The sequence below is a fragment of the Ochotona curzoniae genome, unplaced genomic scaffold (genome assembly GCF_017591425.1).
Source record: "Ochotona curzoniae isolate NIBS_2020 unplaced genomic scaffold, NIBS_Ocur_1.0 contig_3520, whole genome shotgun sequence".
NCBI lineage: Eukaryota > Metazoa > Chordata > Mammalia > Lagomorpha > Ochotonidae > Ochotona > Ochotona curzoniae.
The window spans coordinates 27,583,257-27,605,874 of NW_024465894.1; the positions used below are offsets into that span (position 1 = coordinate 27,583,257).

At 44.4% G+C, this 22,618-nt stretch overlaps 1 protein-coding gene across 2 annotated transcripts; it reads left to right on the forward strand.

The window, feature by feature from the left end:
* Positions 1 to 2,321: 2,321 nt before the first annotated feature.
* On the forward strand, positions 2,322 to 10,801 carry MKKS (MKKS centrosomal shuttling protein). 2 transcript variants are annotated; one of them, XM_040980968.1, is made up of 5 exons: positions 2,322 to 3,035; positions 3,234 to 3,309; positions 6,118 to 6,293; positions 7,943 to 8,053; positions 10,051 to 10,801. In XM_040980968.1, the coding sequence occupies exons 1-5, from the start codon at positions 2,325 to 2,327 to the stop codon at positions 10,489 to 10,491; spliced, it is 1,515 nt and encodes a 504-aa protein (XP_040836902.1). In that variant the 5' UTR covers positions 2,322 to 2,324; the 3' UTR covers positions 10,492 to 10,801. The 2 variants fall into 2 exon arrangements, with proteins under 2 accessions (XP_040836902.1, XP_040836901.1); XM_040980967.1 differs by having other exon boundaries at positions 2,322 to 3,309.
* Positions 10,802 to 22,618: the final 11,817 nt, after the last annotated feature.

Sequence of the window (22,618 nt, forward strand, 5' to 3'; positions counted from 1 at the left end):
GGACTAGCACCATGGCATAGTAGGCTAGACATCAGTCTGCACCACTCGCAGTCCCATATAGGAGCTTGGGATCGGCTCAGCTCCGGCAATTACAGCCAATTGGGGCATGAACCACTGGATAGAAGATCTTTCTCTTTGTCTCTACTCTCTGTAAATCTGCCTTTCCAATAATTAAAAAAATAAATCTTAAAAAAAAAAGGGCAGGGCTACAGAAAAAGAAGGAGAAATCTTATATGCACTGGTTCACTCCCCAGATGGGTCTCAATGGCCACAACTAGGCCAACCGAAATCGGGAGGCAGGAGCCTCTTCCAGGTCTCCCACATGGGTACAGGTACACGTGCACTTGAGCCATCCCTGCTGCTTTACCGGGCTGTAGCTGGGGAGTTGGATCGGAAGCATCCAGGGCCTGAACCAGCTCCTACGGGATGCCGATATGGAGTCTTGGCCTACCGTGCCAAGGTGCCAGCCCGCATGTCAGACTTTCAGTCGTTTCTTCCTTTCTCTTTTTATAGAAATATTCTCTGGAAGAGGTCATTACCGGGCTCAACAGCGTCAGACCGATAGTGGCCAACCTGGCGTTGTACATGTTGGGAACAGTTTGTACCACAAAGTTCATCTTAGTGATCATGGTTTCTGCTGTGGTGTATGTGCCTGTTATAGTTTTAATGTGCAATTACCATATAGAAGTCACTTTGCTAAGGCTACATCTAAGTATATTTTTCAGATCTTCTGAACTGGAATAACTATTGAAGTAAGATTTAAGTACCTTAACTGTAGGCATAAGAGAAACAGATTTGTTTTGCCTTTCTCATGCTGTTAAAAACAGTAACTATTACAGTATCATTGGTGGGCGGCGGGCGGGCTGTGAGGTGAGGGAAACAGGCCCTCATTGCCTTTGCTTTCTTTGGACCCGGTTGCCATGGTTATAGCCCTTTAGCTAAATCAAAAGCACTAACCAAAATAACATTTTACATAACTTTCCCTCATCCTTCTCGCCTCTTCTGTGTGCATCTTGCAATCACTGTTTTACTCTGTTCTACTGTAAATACCATAGTTTAGGAAGTATTTTATGCAAAGTTGTTTTATTTATGTGAGCTACTCCAAGTAGCTCAGCACAGTTAACATTCCTGAAAATAAACAATAATTGGCTAAACCTTCACTTTGAAAGTGCTGGGCCTCAGTGGCTAAGGTCTGTGGCCTGACAGTGGTATTCTTCCACAAGTTATCATGTCACTCCCCAGGACTGCTCACTCTCCAGCTAGGACTAAGCAAGGCGGAAACCAGGAGCCCAGAACGCTGTCTGGATCGCCACTGGAGAGTAGGGGCCCAAGACCGTCAGCAGGGTGCTGGATTGGAAGTGAAGTAGTCAGACTCAAAGTAGCACTCACGGGATGCTGATACCACATGCAGTGTTATGACACCAGTTTCTAAATGCTTTTTCTTCTAGGGAGAATCCATTGAAAAAGAAATCTTAAGTCTAGATTGGTTTACCTTTTTCATTTAAGGGAGGCTTGTGCACATTGGTAGCTCCTTAACAAGGAACAACACTGGCTGGCGTGATGGCGAAGAATTCTAATCCTCCGCCTGGAGCACCGGCATCCCATATGGGCACCAGCTCAAGTCCCAGCTACTCCACTCCAAATCTAGCTCACTGTTAATGGCCTGGAAAAGCAGCGGAGGATAGCCCTAAGCCTAATGCTCCTGTACTGATGTGGGAGACCTAGAGGGAGCTCTTGGCTCCCAGCTTTGGACCAGCAGATGGGGGGTCTTTCTGTCTCTTCCTCTCTCAAACTTTGACTTTCGAGTAAAATAGATAAATCTTTTTTTTAAAAAAAAGGACTATAAAATGTTTTAGAGTTAGTCATCTAAAATGTCTGATTTTTAATTTCTTATAGAAAGAAGCCACTTTGAATCTGACCGTGACATTGAAAGAAGAGATGAAAAACACCAGTTGGATCAGGAAGAACTGGCTTCTTGTAGCCGGGGTGGCTTTCATAGGTGTCCATCTGGGCACGTACCTTCTACAGAGGGCTGCCAAGCAGTCCGTAAAATCTCAGTCTGGAAGCCAGCAGAAGAGTATTGAAGAATGAAGTAAAATAAATATTTGAAATCACTAGTATGTCACTAAGTCTTTCCATGTACTTTCTAGTTCACAGTCATAGAACTATTTAATTTTATAGTCTCAATGCTATATACTCAGACTTTCATTCCAAAAGGATAGCTTCTCTTTCCTCCTTGCTAAAAATACAGTGTCAGTGGAATAACTAGAAAACTAGGGTTAACAAAATAGAAACTGTCTCCACAAGTGACCACCTCAAGTGCCATGTCTCGTTTAGAAGCTAAGAAGCCATCACTGTGTACAGGTGAGCCACTGGCGCACGAGCAGGTCAGGGCCGCTCTGTCTGTCCTGAAGGGCATCACAGCATCATGCTACGGCCCTTCGGGGAGGCTGAAGCAGGTGCACAACGGCCACGGAGGCTACATGTGCACAAGCTCCCAGTCCTCGGCCCTGCTCGGCCACCTGGCCGTCACTCACCCCCTGCTAAAGATCCTGAGGACCGCTGTGCAGAATCAGGCAGCCTGCTTCGGGGACTGCGGCCTGTTCACAGCCATCCTCAGCTGCAGCCTGATTGAGAGCGATCAGCGGCTGGGCTTGACCCCTGCCACTGTTGTTAAGGTAAATAAATGCCTGCTGAGTCTCTGCACCAATTACCTCCGGTCGGAGGCCTGCCGCTGCCGCATCCCGGTAGACTTCAGTCGCAGCCAGATCCTGCTGTGCTTGGTGCGCAGTGTACTAACAAGCAAGCCTGCCTGTATGCTCACCAGAAAGGAAATAGAACACATCAGCTCTGTGATTCTGAGAGCCTTTTTGCTCATGATTCCAGAAACTGCTGAAGACCACCTCGTGTTAGGAAAGGCCATAATTGTGCCTTTGAAAGGCCACAGCGTAATGGATTCTGTTGTGTTACCCGGAATACTCATCGAAATGTCAGAAGTCCAGTTCAGGAGAATCTTGCCTTTCAAAAAATCAAGTGTCCTGAAAGTGGCTCTTTTTGGCATGTCTTTATCTGGAGATTTTTCTGACACTGGAAAAGGAACCGTGACGGTCAGTCAGGGGGTCTCTCTTGAACAGGCAGTCCTGGACCAGTTGCTTAGGCTAGGAAGGCAGCTGGTCTGTGACCATGTGGATCTTGTGCTGTGCCAAAAAGTCGTTCACCCGTCTCTGAAACAGCTTCTCAGTTCACATCGCATCATTGTCATAGACAGGCTTGGAGTGACTCTCATGGAACCCCTGAGGATGGTGACAGGTAAAAGTTACCTCTTGGTCTTGGCCCCTTACACTTAATAAGTCACACTCTGTGAGCAGACAGCCTGGCTCTGTGTCGCTTGTAACATGGTGAACAATTCTAGAAGCCGCCAACCCCAACGCTGTGTGAGTTCTGCTTCTGGCCGCAAGGCATATTTCTGAAAAAGCAGCATTGTTCACTCACCACCAGTGGAGTCGATTATGCCATTGTCTGTGTATTTTTTTAGCCCCCAGTGTTGCTGCAGATTCTATAACAAATCTAACTCCCAAGTAATTTACAAGAGGAAGTCTTAATGTCCTCATAATCATAAATCTTTAAATGACAGAATTCTTTTAGTTGAATTTGCTAAACCGTGTAAATCATGCTAACATGCAAAAGGTAATTCTGCAATGAGAATAGCCCTCTTTTTGCTTTTATCATGACTTCAGCAGGCTCGTTTGCCTCCACTGCCTAAGGGTAACTATTGGAAATGGCAGGGAGGGAGGATCTGTGTGTGCACATCTTGCACAGAAATATTTCCAACGTAGCTTGGTACCCAGCACCATCTGGTCTCAACACCCTTACCAGGCCTGGCCTCCAGCACGTGTCCAAAAGACTTGGTTGAATTGAGTAAAATATTCATTTTACATTAATAGCATCCAGGATTATGTATTCATAGGCAAGACACTCACTGTATTTCACAAACTCAGCAAATTAAAAGCACATGTAAGGTTTATATTTACACACTTAGAAAAACACTAAGCTGAGAAGTTCCTGATTTGAGACACTTTTCATCAGCTTTAACCACACTGACAGCATACCAGAAAGATGATTAGGTCCACACTGATTGCAGCTGTTATGTTTTTAGAAATTCGCTATGGCTTTATTGTTATCTACATAATACGTTTGGGCTTCTGCCCTACCTTTATTCAACTGTCATATGGCACAGTGGAAAATTATTAAGAAATACTGGAAATTGTCTTTGGAACTTAGAGTTGATGTTGTAGCTCAGACTCAGCCTTGTGTATATGATAGTTTTCATGAATCTGGCCATTGAAAATTTGTGATTATTGGGTATTCCAGGTTAGTTTTCAGAATATGGAACATTTTCCTACACAAACACTAACAGAATCAGGAACTAGGCTTCCACATCAACCCACAATTGTTACTTTATCCATATGTACCCAAAACATAGCTGTAATTCCAGATTCTGTCTGGGTTCCTGGAAGAAGTGAGACTTCTGAGACAAGGTAAAGAGGAATATGCACATGGCCCAAGATGCCATCAAAAAGCTTCAATAGGAGGAACCTGCTCAGTGGCCAGTAACTTCTAAGCAGTCAGAATTCAGGCCAGTGTCTGTTTCCATCTGTGCATCTGTACTGTATTAGAGAAAAGAAAGCAGATTTTTATTGACTGTTGCTCATCCCCGAATGCCCTCCCCGGTGAGGGTTAGGCCAGGCCCGAGGCAGGACCCCAGAAGTCAACAAAGTGAATGCTAGGGTCCCAGGGCCTGTTAGCAGGATGGTGCCACAGGGAGGGAGGCTGGGAGTGAAGTTCAAGTATCCAGTGCAGCTTATTGGTAACCCAGGCAGCCACCGCAACCACATACCCACCCCTTTCTTAAATGTTAAGTCACTACTCAGTCCCTAGCTTTGGAGGCTTCATGTATATAGAAGAAACAATAAACAAATGAGACTCTTCAGGGATTAGTTTCTATTAATTTTTTGAGCTAGAGAAGTTTTTAGACATTGTAATTCAATTAATTTGGAAGAAAATAAATTATTTCAGAGTGATGAATTGTTCATTAACACTTTTCAGGCCCAGCATTATAGCCTAGTAACTAAAAATGTCTTTGTCTGGCACGCTACCAGATATCATATGGGCGCCGGTTCTAATCCCGGCAGCCCCTCTTTGCAGTGGAGGACAACCCAAAGTTTTGGGACCTGGAAGAGGCTCCAGGCTCCAGGCTCCTGGCTTTGGACTGGCTCAGCTCCGGCTATTGTGGCCACTTGGGGAGTGAACCAGCAGAGATCTTTGTCTTTCCTCCTCCTCTGTGTATCCAGCTTTGCAATAACAATAAATAAATCTTCAAAAACAACAACAACAAAAACACAGTTTTCACCTAAACTAGCACTATTGATTCTTAAAATTAATCTAGGTGACTTTCTAGTATAATTAGAAGCATTCAGATCATCCTAACTGCTGTTTTATTCATTTTGTTAACTTGTAAATGGATAATTTTACCTTTGCTGCTGGGAGGATAAAAAAACAGCATCTCAAAAAATAACAGTGAAATGCTGTATTTTGTTTGGGAAAACTTAAGGTAACCATTCACATGCAGCATCAAAACACAACAAAACAAAAAACACTTGGATGCTCACAAGAGCCCTGGAGGAATCCAGTTACAGAAATATTAGGCCATCTTTGTTTTACAAAATGCTGATTTGTAACATGGCTGCCCCCTCCCACACTGTCCTTTTCCAGACTAGTGAAAACTTGAGATTTAGGGTCTCAGACCCTTGAATGGGCTTTCAGACTCCCTGGACACTCTGAAAATAGACAAGTTCGTGTCTTTCTAAGAAGACAGTGCAAGCTAGCTTCTCTGGCAGGTGGTGGAAGAGGCCTGTGTCCTTGTCCTGGATTGCATATCATTTTGACTGCAGGATAGTACAGATTTCATAGGATTAGGATGATGGGCTTTGTGGTTTCTTCATGTTCCATGGTCTGTTTAAGCCAACTCTACGTTGGTAGGTGTAAGCCAGCTGGCTTTAAGGGACTGTTTGCTCCACCTTCATTCATACATTTTGTTTTCTGAACTTCAATAAACAGGAACACAGCCTATTGGTTCCCTAGGCCACGTGTCCCTCAGTAGTTACGGAAGTGTGAAAAATGTGTGCCCTGCTCAGTTTGGCTCCAAGCATTTTCTTCACCTTATTCCTGATGAAGCGACCGTCTGCAGCTTGCTTCTCGGCAACAGGAATGACAGTGCCTGGGATGAGTTGAAGGTACGTGAGCAGCCCTAAGTTCCATCAGCAGGCCTGAGGCAGGGAGTCAGTCATCACTCAACAGCCACTGTAATAATGCCTTGTTCTATTTGAAAGGCCAAGTTACAGAGAGAGGGAGAGAAAGGAAGAGATCTGTGCTCACTCCCCAAGTAGCTGCAAAAGCCAAAGCCGGGGCCAGGCAGAAGCCAGGAGCTTCACCCTTGCCTCCTGAGTGGGTGATGGGGGTGCTGCCACTTGGCCACCTGCTGCTGCTACTTTCCCAGGGGCATTAGAGAGCTGGGCTGACAATGGAGCTGGTAGGACTTGTACCCATGCTCCTATGGAATGCCGGCGAAGCAGGTGGCAGCTTAAAACACGGTGCCACAGTGATTTAGAAAGCAGAAGCAAAAATGGGAGAAGTCAATCAGCAGACTTCACATGCTATTTACAAACAATCTAATAGATTCTTGCATGTAAAATAGAGAAATTAGCTTGATTTACCTATTCTTTTATACTAACATATGAATAATTCAGTTAGAAAATGAGCTCCCTGGGGCTGGTGATGGCATAGCAGGTAAGGACCCTGCCTGCAATGCTGGCATCCCATGTGGGTGCCAGTGTGAGTCCTTGTTCCTCTACTTCCAATTCAGCCTCCTACTAATGGCCTGGGAAAAGCAGAAAATGGGCCAAAGTAGTAGTCCTGGACCCACTACTGACCATGTAGGAGTCTTAGAACAGGCTCTTGGTTCATGGATCTGCCCCACCCAGCCCATCTGTGGCTCTTCTGGCCATCTGGGGAGTGAGCCAGCAGATGGAAGATCTTTGCTTCTCTTTCTCTGTCTTTTCAAATAAACTTTAAAAAGTTTAAAACATGAAAATGAGCTCCCCAAGTCAGCCCTGATCATTCCTCTTTTGGGGATTTGTTCTGTGCCAACAGTAGCACATGCACTGTTAATATAAGGGATAGTCTGTGGTCTTGGTAACAATTTGAAAATTCACATATACTCAGAGCGACATCCTTGGCGAGCATTAGAGGTCTATGTTTATGAGTGCTTCGTTGTAGCTGTATTATTCCCCCCCCCCAGACAGTTTGAAATGTATGATGTAGCATTTATACAACTAATTAGATAATGAAATCATTTTTCTTGAGTGTTTATTTGAAAGCAGCAATGCAGAGAAGGACTGAGCTCTTTGCTCTGCTGGTTGACTCTAAGCCTACAGCAGCCAGGCGTGAGCCAGGCTGGGGTCAGGAGCTCTGAACCAAAGCTAAGACTTCAGGACATGTGGGCTGGTATCTTGCAGGGCATATATCAGCAGGAAGGCAGGGTCAGGAGCCAGAGCTGGGACTCAGACATGGGAGGTGCCCCAAGGAATGGTTTGACCTGTGAGCCAAACTCCTACCACTGAAGTGCCACGGGCTGTAAATTCATAGATTTTTAAGGCCGTATGTATTTAAATCACAATTTGAAGACTTGAGTGTATAGGAAAGAAAACATTAAACTGGCTTCATGAAAATATACTATCTTTCTTTAGTCTCTTTATTATTCCAAAATGTATTCATCACGACTCAGCCTTGACAAAGCAGATAATGTTCTTCGCGATCGGGGATCAGGCTTTCTGCGTTCCCAGTGCTGTTTGCCGTTTCCTTCATGTTTCTGGTTCTCTCCCAGCTCACGTGTCAGTCAGCACTGCATGTCCTGCAGCTGACGCTCAAGGAGCCTTGGGTTTTGCTAGGAGGCGGCTGTACTGAAACTCACCTGGCTGCATATATCAGACACGAGGTAAGCGAGCCCCCGTCCAGATCATCTCAGGTCTCAGCAGCTTCTGTACTACAAGGTCATAAAGCCAAACAGTATCCGGGCCGCCAGTAATGAATGTTTAGTCTAAATCCGTTACTTGGAGGAAGATAACATTTGTAAATATAAAGTAATACCTTCATTGCTATGACTGCTGTAAATCTCTTTTAGCAAATGATCACATTCTTTGAGTTCTGTCTGCATGGACTGCATGTTGAACTTTGCATTCTGCTGGTAAGAGTGCCCAGGTCTTAAGTGCTGCAACACACCTGATGCTTACAATGGAAAGGCTGAGGTTAGGCACAGCACAGTAACTCTGCAAGCTGATCCACTGTCTGCAGTGCTGGCATCCCACATGGGCACTGGTTCTAATCCCGGCAGCCCCACTTCCCATCCAGCTCCCTGTTTTGTGGCCTGGGACAGCAGAAGATGACCCAAGACCTTGAACCCCAGCACACACTTGGGAGATCCAGAGGAAATTCCTGGCTCCTGGCTTCGGGTGTCGCAGCCTTTGGGGAGCAAACCAGCAAATGGAAGGTCTTTCTGTTTCTCCTCCTTTCTGTAAATCTGGCTATCAAATAAAAATAAATGTAAAAAAAAAAAAAAAAGGCTGAGATTCTACAAAATACTTCAGTACCTTCTAGAGAATCAAGAAAATAATTACTTTCATTTAGTACAACATTCCAGAATCAGAGTTTATAATTTTCAGCCGGTAACTGTATGATACATGTTTATTCTACTAGGTAGAGTGTTTTGACCAAACTGCTGACAAATGTCACAGGAATTTAGTGCATTGTAATTGATTGGTTATTTCACTGGTACTAATCTATTTATTTGGAAATGGGTACAGAGAGCTGTGTTTTCCAGAAATGCACAGCAGATGTATCGGGCGGGCGGGGTGAAGCGTCGGGGAGCCTTGCCGAGTTCCGGCGGGTGGCTGGTATAACAGAAACTAGACTTTCATAGGTGATCCCAGTCCTGCTTTCCCAAATAGGCTAAAGGATAAAGCTTGCTCATGGAAAGTCACCAGAATACACATCATGAAAGGCAAAGTTTTGCCTTCATTCTGAACAGACAGTATAATCTACAAGTGAGTAACATAGAGAAGGGCTGTGGGACAGGGGAAGGGTTCAAGGAGGACTTTGTAGAAACAATACACTAGGGACGAAATGAGGGAAATACGTACCAGATGTTATCTCACATGGGTCAGACCTCTCACTTGAACACAAATGGAAGTGACCACTGCTTTTAAGTCATTAAGAGTTCATTTCTGTCATGAGCTTTTTAGCAAAGCCAGTTTAAATTCTATTTTTTTTTTTACATGCACCCTTAGCATAGGGCCCAGCACGGTAGTCTAGCTGCTAAAGTCCTCACTAAAGTCCTCACTTTACATGCGCCAGGATCCCATTTGGGTGCCGGTTCTGATCCCAGCTCCCTGCTTGTGGCCTGGGAAAGCAGCAGTGGAGGACAGCCCAAAGCCTTGGGACCTGGTTGCATGCATTTTTACTACCATAACCCAGGTGAAGGGATTGCTGTCTGGCCAGCAGTGAAAGTAAGTGGTAGCTTTGTTTTTTTTTAAGATTTATTTTTTTTATTGGAAAGGCGGATATACAGAGAGGAGAGACAGAGAGGAAGATCTTCCATCCGATGATTCACTCCCCAAATGAGCGCAACGGCTGATGCTATGCTGATCCAAAGCCAGGAGCCTCTTCCGGGTCTCCCACATGGGTGCAGGGTCCCAAAGCTTTGGGCCGTCCTTGACTGCTCTCCCGGGCCACAGGCAGGGAGCTGGAAGGGAAGCGGGGCTGCCGGGATTAGAACCGGCGCCCTTATGGGATCCCGGGCGTGCAAGGCGAGGACCTTAACCACTGCGCCACCGCGCCGGGCCCAAGTGGTAGCTTTGTGAACTAGGTTTTAAATCAGGTGACTTCCGGACATGTTCTTACGTGAAATTGCTCAGTGTGTGTGTTTGTTAACCCTAGGTTCATAAGGAGCCAGCTGGCATCCTCAGCGACGAGGGGGGTACTCGGACTGAGCTGGAGCTAGTCGCGGAAGCCTTCTGCAGAGCCCTCGAGGCTCTCGCCAGCTCCCTGGAACACGACGGAGGTGGAACTCTCACGGATACCAGGCATGGACACTGCTGGTCGGTTCAGGCAGATCCTCCCTCCGGGGTCGGCTGGACCGAGCTGCTCTCCCGCTGCGGCTGTGGGTTACTCAGCAGCCAGGAAGGACTCAGCTGGGCTTATTTAGGAAGTGCATGTCCTCCGTTTGCACCCCACGCCTGCCTCCCACCTACAGCTCCAGATTCTGCCAGCAGCCTGACCGTGGATTGTTTGACTGCTAAGCTGGGTGGTCTACAGGTGGCTGTAGAGACAGCCAATTTGATTTTGGACCTTTCTTATGTCATTGAAGATAAAAACTGATAAGAGAAGGGCGTGTTGTTATTATGGAACCAAGTCACTAGGTATCCTTTAAGAAAATAGTTACATGCAATTGTTTCCTCCCAGTGTTTGTCTATTTGGACAGATGATTCCGAAAATTATAGACTTATTTAAGGAACAGAAGGCATGATTCTGTAATAGAAAAATCACAGAATAAACATGTGAATCAGCGTTAATAAGAATGTTGTACTGATCTTAGTAATTCCACCGTGATGCTGTTCACTGTGCTAAAATTTGGTTATTGTTGCTTTGACATCGTTCTAGGGACATACAGAAATAAATTCTTCATCCATATTCGAGTTGGCTATATTCGTGATATTTTCTAGTTGGTAGTTACTACATGTTTGAAGTATACGATTCCAAAGCATCACAAAGCATCAAGTACATATTGCTCATTTGAAATAAGTAGCCAAACCACACATTCAGTGAAACTCACCTGTTGGCTGTATGCTTTATCTAAGACCATGCTTAGGAACCATCTAGAACCTGGTTCCCCTACTAGGTTTGTGTCACAATTCCACATTAGTGTTACTTTGAGGAAATGTGTGATTAGGAAAAAAGGGGTAAGCTTATATGGTAACTAAAGGGGACAGCGGTGTTCTCTCTTTACAGTTTAAGTTAGGAGGACGGGGTGGGTGATGGGCCCCATCAGGGATGCCCACTTCCTGATTCTGGTTTCAGTTCTTCCGGTTCAGCTTCCCGCTGATACCCAGGATGATGGCGCCAGGGCTCAGCTCCCTGCTAACACAAGAGAAGGTGCGAACTGGCTCCACGCTCCACAGAGTCCATGAAAGAATATGGTTTTTTAAGATTTATTTATTTTTATTGCAAAATCAGATATACAGAGATGAGGAGAGATAGAGAGGAAGACCTTTCGTTTGATGATTCACTCCCAAAGTGATCACAACTGCAGGTGCTGCGCTGATCTGAAGCCAGGAGCCAGGAACTTCCTCCAGGTCTCCCAGGTGGGTGCAGAGTCTCAAGGCTTTGGGCCATCCTCCACTGCTTTCCCAGGCCACAAGCAGGGAGCTGGATGGGAAGCAGAGCTGCCAGGATTAGAACCGGTACTCATATGGGATCGTGGTGCATTCAAGATGAGGACTTTAGCCACTAGGCCACAGCACTGGGCCCAACATAATACATTTTCTTGTATGTGAAATCTTAATGATATTTTGTGGGACAGCAATAGGTATTAAAAGCAGGAAGTAAGTTGACTGGCGATGTCTTACTGAACATTGGCTTACACAAGTACATAAGAGCTTTGGTGTTTTGTTTTAATTCAAAAAGGAGGGTTACAGGCCTGGCACTAACTATTCACCTTGCACGTGCCGGGATCCCGTATGGGCGCCGGTTCTAACCCCGGCAGCTCTGCTTCCCATCCAACTTCTTGCCTGTGGTCTGGGAAAGCAGTCGAGGACGGCCCAAAGCCTTGGGACCCTGCACCTGTGTGGGAGACCCGGCAGAGGTTCTGAGCTTCTGACTTCAGATCGGCTCAGCTCCAGCCATTGTGGCCAGTTATGGAGTGAACCAGCAGTCAGAAGATCTTTCTCTCTGTCTCTTCTTCTAACTCTCCCTTTATGTATTTATTTATTTTTATTGGAAAGGTACATTTACAGAGAGGAGAGACAGAGCTTCCATCTGCTGGCTCATTCTCCATTGGCCTCGGTGGCCAGAGCTGAGTCTATCTGAAGCTAGGAGCCACTTCCTCCAAATCTCCCAAGTCAATGCAGGGATCCGAGGAGCTGAGCCATTCTTTGCTTTCTCAGGCCATAAACTGGGAACTGGAGCAGCTGTGACTTGACGTCGAGCCCCACAGAATGCCGGCATTACAAACGGAAGCTTAGCCTCTCATTCTCTGAGTGGCACCAGTAAAAACATTCTTAATGCCTTTGTACTTTTACCATCACTAAAAAAGTTTTCACTCACACATTTATATGGTTTTTACAGTTGCTGAAGAAACTGGGTCACACAGAATATGCGAATTGCTTTGGTCCTTCTGGGGCCTGTCCAGCACATGCAGATTGTCCCAGGAAGGGCTCATATAATTGTCAATAGGTTAGGACTATGTTCCATAGTAGCCATTTTAGCTCTGTCATTTTCAGCTTTGCCATAAAATTTGATGGATTCCTCAGTGAAGCATCAGTGTTTTCATTTTGAATATGTCATACATTTGCTAGAGTATTTTCCTCAGCTTGTTTGTATTTCCTGAAGTCGCATATAATCTTTACTTTAAAATGCTGGGAATGAAAAAAAAAAAACCATTTAACAGTTCAAATCATGATGAAAATTTTTAGTGAAAACAATTTCAGAGGATCTCATTTTGGCAGAAAGGAATGACAAGGAAAGGCAGCAGCTTAGTTAAGCCTCAGGCCCTGTGTCGTGACTAAAGATGGAGGTCTGAATGTTGCAATGATGAAGGACCACAGGGGACACAACAGGAAACCCGACAGCCATGAAAACGGGCAAGGGAGGGTGACGCCAAAGACGGTGAAGTCAAGGACAGCCGCTTAGCGCTTTGGAGGACGTAGCATGTGCAGCCTCTGTCCTGCGGAACCAGAGCAGTTCTCGGGATGAGCATCTTGTGGTGCTGAAGGGGCCAGGACATACACAGCAAGGGAAAAGTGAAGAACTCAGGCACACTGCGAGAACTTCTGGCCTTGCAGAGACATCTGCTCTTTAATTCTTCCATTTGTATTATGGTAGCGTCTGTAAATGTTATGCAATTCAAACTCTTAGATGAGTCAGATGGTAGTAGCATTTTTTGTTATCATTAATATCTGGTATTGGCATTCTTAGACTCATTTAATTAGTATAATCAAAACTATGTTAGGGATTCATATGATCAAAGAATGTTTTATTACTCCAATTCAGGCCTTCCTACTCTCTTGGTCTGCCGAACAATTCCTTGGCCAACTTTAAAGTAATATAACGTTGTTTATAATGACCTGAATTATACAGGTTGTTATGTACAGGGCCCGGCATGGTAGCCTAGAGGCTAAAACCTCAACTTGCACGCACCAGGATCTCATATGGGCGCCGGTTCTAATCCCAGTGGCCCCACTTCCCATCCAGCTCCCTGCTTGTGGCCTGGGAAGGCAGTTGAGGACAGCTCAAAGCCTTGGGTCCCTGTACCAGCATGGAAGACCCGGAAGAGGCTCCAGGCTCCTGGCTTCTGATCGACTCAGCTCCAGCCGTTGTGGCTACTTGGGGAGTGAATCACTGGATGCAAGAGCTTCTTCTCTCTCCTCTTTATAAATCTGACTTTTCAATATTAATAAAATAGATCTCAAAAAAATATTATGTACAGAAATCACTCTTACAATCAATCACTCTGTCAAAACATCCCGCTAATTGGGTTATTCCTTTCTGAGACCCTTAGGGGAAATAGTCAAAAAGACTAAACATCATTTACAGGGCACTGTTTTCAGCTGTCTAAATATATCTATCTCTGAATCTAAGAGAAAAGCTAGTTTTTACTATCTGATATCTTCATATTTTTAATGTAGTTAAGTTTGCATTTAGTAATCATGGTATCCCATGATACTTGAAAACTTTTGCTGCCCATAACATTCAACTTTAGATGAATCTAAACCCAATGTTAGCCTGTCATTTTGGATTGTTTTAGATTCTTCTGTAAGAATATACTAATAGTCATAATAGAATTTAATCCCCTGTCCTTATATGTCTCTCAGGGCTTTTGTTGGAGAAAGGATTTGTACACTAAAAACACTGGAGTATTTTCACCTATGACATGTTGAGAATTTAGAGGGAACATGGCCCAAGTACTCGGGGTCCTTGCCACCCACTTGCCCGGATGGAGTTCTGGGCTCCTGATTTCAGCAGAGCCCATTTGTGGGAGTGAAGCAACAGGGAAAATCTCTAATAGCTAGTATTGGGAAAAGTTCAAGAACATAAGCACTTTGGCACACTGTGGTGGATGTATCGGAATGTGACAGCTGAAAGACCCTTAGGCAATATACAGCCAGACCTCTATATCTAGAGATTCAATTCAGGGATAGAAAATATTTGAAAATATACAATATAATTAATTACAGAAAATTTACATTAGGTATTGTAAGTAGTCCAATGCTTATACAAAGTATGCAAGGATTTTATGTAAATACCACTCTGCTTTACGTAAAGGACTTGAGAACAGCTGCAGATTAGGGTCTCCTTGAAGGAGTCCTGGCACCAATGGGTCACGGACACGGAGGGACAGCTAGAAAGGTTGTCCATTGAAAATGAACTTTGGTCAAATGTTTTTAAAAATGTATGCATACATGTGTGTATGTATGTAAAAAACAGACTTCCAGAGAGAAGAGAGAGAGAGAACTCTTCCATCTACTAGTTTACTCTTCAAATGATTGTAGCAGCCAAGACAGGGCTAGGCTAAAGCTAGGATTCTAGAACTTCTGGGTCTCTCACGTGTGTGGCAGGAACCCAGGCATTTGAGTCATCTTCTGATGTTTTTCCCAGGCATGTGAAGAGGGAGCTGGATTAGAAGTGGAGCAGCCAGGACATCGACTGGTGCCCATATCGGATGCTGGTACTGCAGGTGGTAGCTGGACACACTAAGGCACAGCACTGGTTGTTTCAAATCTTTTTTAATAGGCCATCCATATTTTAAGATTACTTTAACACTTTTAAAGGAACACAGAGCACACACTGCCATCCTCTGGTTTTCTCCTCCAATGCCTCCAAGACCAGGCCAGGCCAAGGCTTGGGAACTTGAACTTCTGTGTCATCTCAGTTTCTCATGAGTGCAACAACGCCCCGAGCACTTGAGCCATCAGCAGGATACGCATTTGTGAGAACCTGGAACTGGCTGGGCAGCCAGGCCCTCTGACTTTGGACACAGTCACCGAAAGCTGCGTCTCAGTGACTGCACTACACAGACTCCTCCCTTCAGCATCTTCTTTCTTTCTTTAGGATTTATTTTGATCTGAAAGGCAGATTTGTAGAGAGAATGAGATCTTCCATTCAATGGAAATGACCACAGCGGCCAGGACTGAGCTGGTCCAAAAGCCAAAAACCTGGAGCTTCTTTCTGGGTCTCCCACGTGGGTACAGGGGCCCAAGAACCTAGGCCGTCCTCCACTGTTTTCTGGGGCACATCAGCCGGGAGCTGCATCAGAAATGGAGCAGCTGAAACTTGAACCGGTGCCCTTATCGGATGGCAGAGCTCCGGGTTTAACCTACTATGCCATGGTGCCGCCCCCACACCCCTGCCTTCTCATTTCTATCAGTAATATTCTTTCTCACATACTTCATTTTTATGTTTATTTTCTCATATATATCATAAAACATTTGTATTATTAGGCACATTTTTAAATTATAGCGTCCAGGGTCTCAAGTTAATCAGTTATATATAACCCCAAGCTGACCATGGTGCTTTCTTAATGGCACAGTTTCTGTTGATTTATCACTCAGCACTCCTTTCAAGGTTCTGGAAGCTGAACATCCAAAATGAAGATTTTGGCAGCGCTAGGAGCATCTGAAGTCTCTGGGGGACGAAGGTCATTTGTCTGTTGCAGCCTCTTGAGGTCACTGGTGAGCCTCGGTTTTAGGTTCACTGGCAGCGGCTCTCTCAAGGCCTCACCTCTGCTTCCTCCACAGCGATTGGACATAGGCCTACCTGACCACAGTGGCAAGGATCCTGATTCCAAGTGAGATGGCACTAAAGGTTCCAGGAGTTTGGCCTTGCACTGAGCTGCTTTTTTAGGGTGGGGCAGGAAGTGCAAGGCATCCTCAACTGGCCACAGATGGGAAAAAGCAGCTAAGATGTAAAACCTTCCTTCCTCTGGGCCATGGCTGCATAGTAGAAGGTAAAGGATTCATGTGCCCTGCTTGGACAGAAGGCACCGATGCCAAGTTTTACCAGCAAACATTTCAAGTCATTTCTGAATTCTCTAATTTATAATCGTATTTTTGGTAGGATGTGTTTCTTGTCTCCAGTTTTCTCACCATGTCATCCTCCAGCTAACGTTCCTCTCTACTCCCATTTCTCTGCACCATCTTCGTTCTTACTCTGTTGAACCTGCTATCACGTCATCTATGGATGGTCCAGTCTGTGCTTTCCCTACGCTCATGTAGTTTGTATAAGAAGTTCACAGGTGGTTTTTATATACTGGTTTTCCCAAACCCAACAAAATAGAATCATTTTCTATACTTCATTTGCTATTTTTTTTTCCAGAAACGTCTGTAAGTCCATGGCAGGAAAGCTAATTTATGTTTTTGGTGGAAAACATTGAAGCCTCACTCGGATCCACGTTGCTGGCCTGGGGGGTGGGGTGCTGCCCCTAGGTGAATATGGGTGACTTAGAGCTTACAAACACCTCCTTTCTGGAGAACTGCTCCCAGCCCTGATGAGAGACCATCTTGCCAGGGAAACTTGAAAGGAGATGTTTGTGTCTGCCTCCTTTCTGTATACATGTGCGCACAACTCAAGACTTTGTAAGATATTCTTCTTAATAAAACTAATGATTTTGCACCCTCAGGATTTTGCACTTTTCAGGAAATGATTCGCTAGAAGAGAGAATAAATTATGAAAGAGAGTGGCTTCCATCCAGAAGAGAGGCCTGGAGTCCAGAAACATAAACAGGTAAGTCTAACAAGAGTTAAAATGACTTCAAACACAGCAAGTGGAAGTTGTGTAGTTTGTGGGAACTCCCTGTTGTAGGGTTTGCAAGAGGGGTAACAGTTTTATTTTGAACTTAAGGAGCCTGAATTGCTTCCTTAATAATCAAGTAAAGAGATTAACACATCAATTAGATGCATAGGTCGAGAGATCAGAAGACAGCTCTGGACTGGAAATGTAAATATGCGACTCACTTTCATGCAAGGGGTTATTAACACTGACTCACTGATCTATTCGATCAACACGTAAGTGTCACACTCCTACCATGTGTCAGTCACTGTTCTAGGGGATTCATACGCATTTCAGAATCCAATCGCTTCCATGAAATGGTTGCCATTTTAACTGGAATTACATGATTTGCATATACTTAAAATGTGCCCCTGGTTTTTCACCAAAAATAATCCATGCTATCATTCCTGTAGGCTGTCTTTATCTTATGATTTATTTCGTCATATGCTCTGCATGCTCCTTGTGCTAAGTTTGCTCTTAGACCTAAGGTTCTCACGTACCGTGAGTGGAGTCTCTAGGACACATTTTCCAGTTAGTTACAAGAGACTTGCAAGCAATGTTTTGGCTTGTGAGTCCAACTTCTTTCTATTAGACCTTCTTATTTTATACCTTTGTTTCTTTGGGGGCCTCACTGCAGTGGCTATGGCTGCCAGGAAATATGAACAAGCAATTGGCTGGTTGGAATTTGCTTTTTTGATTTTCTAACTTTTACAAATGTAACCTCTTCCAGCTAAGAAATATGTCTATTGGGATAGAGAATGAAAAACATGTATTGATTGCAATGTGTCTACCATTAGGGAAGTCAGCAGTGTATAAAATAATTTCATTTGAGACTTAATTTCATCATGCTAAAATTTCAAAACACTAAAGTTTTACTATTTTAAGGGATTCTCCGGAAAAAAAAAACTTTTTGATATTACATGGACTTGCTAATGCCAAATAAGAAACTTTTTGAATAATTTTTTTGCCTGTGATTTACATATTAAAACATAAGTGAGTTTAAAAAAATAATAGGATAAATCAAGCAGAACTGGCTGCAGAAGTCTGGTGTTTCATAGCTAATGATCTCCCCTGTAGCATGGGCTACAAATAGTGTTTTACTTCCTGCTAATAACAGCTTGCCATCCAAATAGAGTAGTAATGTGACGTTTCACGATTACTGCTCTTAAAAGAAGCATTGCTTTTATTTTCAGAGAAGTGGAAACCACCGCTTTTGTCCCACATTTATGTTTCCAATCACTACAAAAATAAACCTGCCCCATGGAACACCACACACTTGTTCCACAGGCCTGAATTCAAGGGGTAACCTAAAGCCCACTAATGTGGACAATTTTGATTGGCTAAGAACTGTCAGATTTGCCTCCCAAATTACATAAGTTTCATTCCATTTAATGTTAAAATTAACCAAACTAAGACTTTGGCCTGGCCACTCCATAGATAATGCATGATGTGCTTCTAGAATAAAATACTTTCCAAAGAGAAAATATCAAATATTTGCAGTCAAAAATATATAGGCTTTGTAATTATGAAATGACTGATATTATTCTTTAGCCTCAGCAACTATACAGTAACTATACAGCAACTATACAGTAACTATACAGCAAGCAACTTTCAGTTGGTTCAGTCATACTTTCCGGTCACCAATAATTATAGGAACCATATGTTACAGGACAATCGCATATCAATCACTTCACTGGGTGTAAATATAGATGATTAGAAAATTTGTACCTATGTAATATGTAATTAAGTTACTGGGCAAAGCTTTATAGACACAGATCTAAGAAACATCAATCATAATTTTCACTAGGTGATTATGGGCTTGATTATATTTCAGATTTTCTTTTTTGTTTTAAATGCTTTATTTTCATTTGAAAGAATTACAGAGAGGGAAGGAGAGAGAGAGAAAGAGAGATTTTTCATCTACTGGTTCACTCCCCAAACAGCTGTAACGGCCTGAGCTAGAGTGCTCTAAGGCATGGAACTTCTTCCAGGTCTCCCACTTGGGCGCAAGGGCCCAAGGCCTTGAGCCATCTTTTGCTGCCTTCCCAGGCACATTAGCAGGAAACTGGATCAGAAACAGAGCAATCAAGATTCAAATCAGCACCCATATAGGTTGCTGGCCATGGCACTGGCCCAAATTTTAGCTTTTCTATATTTGAAAAATCAGGCAGAATGAACACGCATTGTTGACATAATGTTTAAGACTAAGTTTTTGAAGGAAGTATATTGAAGCCAATAGGAAATATGTTTCCTAGACTTAAAATTTGGGCAAATATTACTGAATTACAAATAAAATCATTGTATCCCAGCTTTCCCCACTCTGCTTGCCCCTTCCTTTAGAAAGAGACTCGAGCACCAGGACTCAGTACTAAGAGGGGAGCTGGCAGAGTAACTCCCCTGGTGGAATCTTTAGCGCATCTTGCAGAAGCGCCTGTGCTGCTTCCTGTCTTGACCAGCCTGCCTCCCGTGTGGCCACTCTCCTATGGCCTAGTCTGCCCGAATGATCAGGTCCCGCTGTCTCACACAGAGGGAGCTTTGCCGTTAGCTGTCCACAGCCCACACACCATTTATCTGCTTTACCCTGGTATCCCACAGCCTTGGCCTGTAAGTGTTCATTTCAATCGTTCAGTTGTTTTTTACCCATGTGTGCTAAGACATAGGAGTCCCAGGATAAAGGGACAGACCAAAACATGATAGACTTTCAAAATCCAGGAGCCTTGGTGGGGTTCAGGGAACAGGCACTGGCATACCAGGTAGAGTAGTGCCCTGTGGTAAGTGCTTGTGTGAAGGTCTGGAGTGTGGGCATATTCCACCAGGAGGACAGAAACGAGGCTGTGACCAACTCCTGCTGGGGAAAAATGGTGGGGGGTGGGAGATCCAGGCCAAGTCACCCATTGGGCTGGGTCCTGGAGTTGAACCACTCATTGTTTGATCAGCGTTAGACAGACGTGCTGAGAGCATGTCCATCACATGGAGGGCTCACTTCTCACTGTGCAGGGGTTCCATGCTACACCACAGCACGCGGTAAGAGAGAGGGCCTGGGAAGGAGAGGAAAAGAGAGGGCACATAAAAGAAAGGAGGAAAAGAAGAGGAAGGAGAGGGGGAGAGAAGTTTGTGTTTTTATGACTGTCTTTAATTAGTTTATTTATTTTATGATATAGTTCCATAGGTTCTGGGATTTCACCTCCCCTTGTCTAAATCCCTTTTCCACACTGGCTTCCCCTATATTATTACAATAGTGTAGTCCTTCAAGAACAGTCATTGATCAGGCAAGTGGTATAACAGGAAGGGTCAAGGATGGCAGCTGGGTCAATAGAGGTGTCATTAACTGGGACTAGGAAAACGGGGGTGGGCAGGGTTTGGGGGAATCCCTGTAAGCTAAGTTTGGCATATGCTGAGTTAGAGATGAATGTAAATTGACTAGGCAGCTAGATAGAAGCATCTGGAGAGATGGCTGGATAGGAGCAGGCAGTTGGAATTTAAAGTCAGGATACAGGCAGAAATCAACCAAAAAGAATCAAAGTGGAAAAGAACCAGGAACTGAGTCCTGAAAATGCTGTTGTTGTAATTATCTCTAGCAGAGCAGAATGTTCTAACCTGTCAGAAAGACATGCTTCCCGAGCTTTTATGATCCTTAAAACCTAAGACAGGATAGGAGAACCTCTGGAGTGGAAATTACAAATGTGCACTGGCTGTCTTGGGAATTTAGGAGAAAGTAAGAAAGAGATGTGGTAATAAAAATAGAATGCTCTATGAGCTTTCTGTGCTAACTGTAAGCCATTTCCAGCATGTGGGAAGGTGGCACCTACATAAAATCCCCCTTTAAGACAAATTAGAAGAATCTTAAAAATGAAAGTTGGTGGTTAATAAGAACTGGTATCATAGATGTTACTGTTCTGATACCTATTCTGCTAGGAGTTGTGCAATTCAGTCCTTAAATCACCCACCCAGAGTTGGAACAGACAGCACAAACCAAGGGCTACTCTTCTCTGACACTGTCCCTCTTCATATGCTGATTGCAAGTGGGGTTGCCAGACAGCTGCACTTCTAAACAGCTATTTATCAAATCAGGAGTTCCCATGACCTGCTCAAGTCTGGTAGATTGTTAGAATGATTAATTACAGCTTTACTATAAAGGATGCAGATCAGGATCAGTCAAATGCAGCCACATATGGGGCAGGGTCTGTGTGGAGAGGGGACACAGCTTGCGATGCCTTTTCCATGTATACATCCATGAGAAAGCGTGATGGAGGGGCGGGCAGTCATGTGGCACAGCAGCCAGATCAAGTGTCTGAAGTGTCCACATGCCTCATTTTAGTGTCCGGGTTCAAGTTTTCAGCTCTGTTTCTGATTCCAGCTTCCTGCCAAACGTACTCTGGGAAGGAGCAGCTGATGGCCCAAGTCATTGGATCCTGCCACCTACTTGGGTTCTGGTCGCCTGGCTTCAGGCTGGCCTAGCTTCAGGTCTTTCAGGCACTGGGGAGTAAAGCAGTTCATGGAAGAGCCATCTGTCTCTCATTCTCTCTCTCTCTCCTGAAAGGGCTCAGTCTTACGCTGAGGTGGTGGAGGGCAGCGGCATCAATGATCAGACATGTGAATGGGGAAGACTGCAGGAGAGCTTGGACCTGGCTGCAATGTGATTGCAGCTGCATGACAGACTCTGGGTGGAATGACTTTGGTTCAGGCCTGTGTAAGTTTGCTAGTCTGCTCTTTATGCTTCTGTACAAAATGTTTTGTCAGTTTCCTGCTTTTGGGGTCAGAGCATTAGGCTAATATGCCCTGCTTGCAACCCTCGGTTCCAGGAATCAATATTGTGTGATTTATTCACTTATTGTTCCTTATTTATGACTGTCTCCTGTGGCTGCCTGAGCCCACCCATTGTTCCCATGGCAGACTCTTATGGCTGCTCAAGCCCATCCATTGTCCACCCACTGTCCCCATGGCAGCCTCCTGTGGTTGCTATAGCCCACCCTTTGTCCACCCATTGTCCCCATGGCAACCTCCTGTGGCTGACCAACTCACCTAGTTCCAGTGGCAGTGTAACTCATACTTTCTGTAAAAACTCATCTAACTCTCAGCTCAGGGTCACCCCAAAAGAAAGGAGAGCTGACCCCAGCCGGTTGGTTTGTCTGCCTCCTCAATAAACTTTGCTGCTCAACAGAGTTGTCTGGCTTGCCCTTCTTGGGAAGAGGCTCAGGTTGTATGCAACATAACCCCAAATTAATTCTGCTCACAGATACATTTGGTCACCTGATCTATGACAATAACCATGGACATATAGTGTATTTCAGGGAGATTAAAAAAAAAAAGAAATGGTCTTTTGAGTAAGTGGTAGCTGATAAACTGATTGCATTACATATGGTTGTTGTATGCATTGATCATGACTGATAGATGTATTACTACAACAAAACACCTGAGGCAATAGCTTATGAAGGGAAATGATTTAATTAGCTCATAGTTTGGA

Coding starts and splice junctions, on each gene's coding strand:
- MKKS (XM_040980967.1), top strand. CDS start 2,325: ATGTCTCGTTTAGAAGCTAAGAAGCCATCACTGTGTACAGGTGAGCCA. Junction 3,310..6,117: donor ACCCCTGAGGATGGTGACAG/GTAAAAGTTACC, acceptor TTCAATAAACAG/GAACACAGCCTATTGGTTCC. Junction 6,294..7,942: donor GTGCCTGGGATGAGTTGAAG/GTACGTGAGCAG, acceptor GTTCTCTCCCAG/CTCACGTGTCAGTCAGCACT.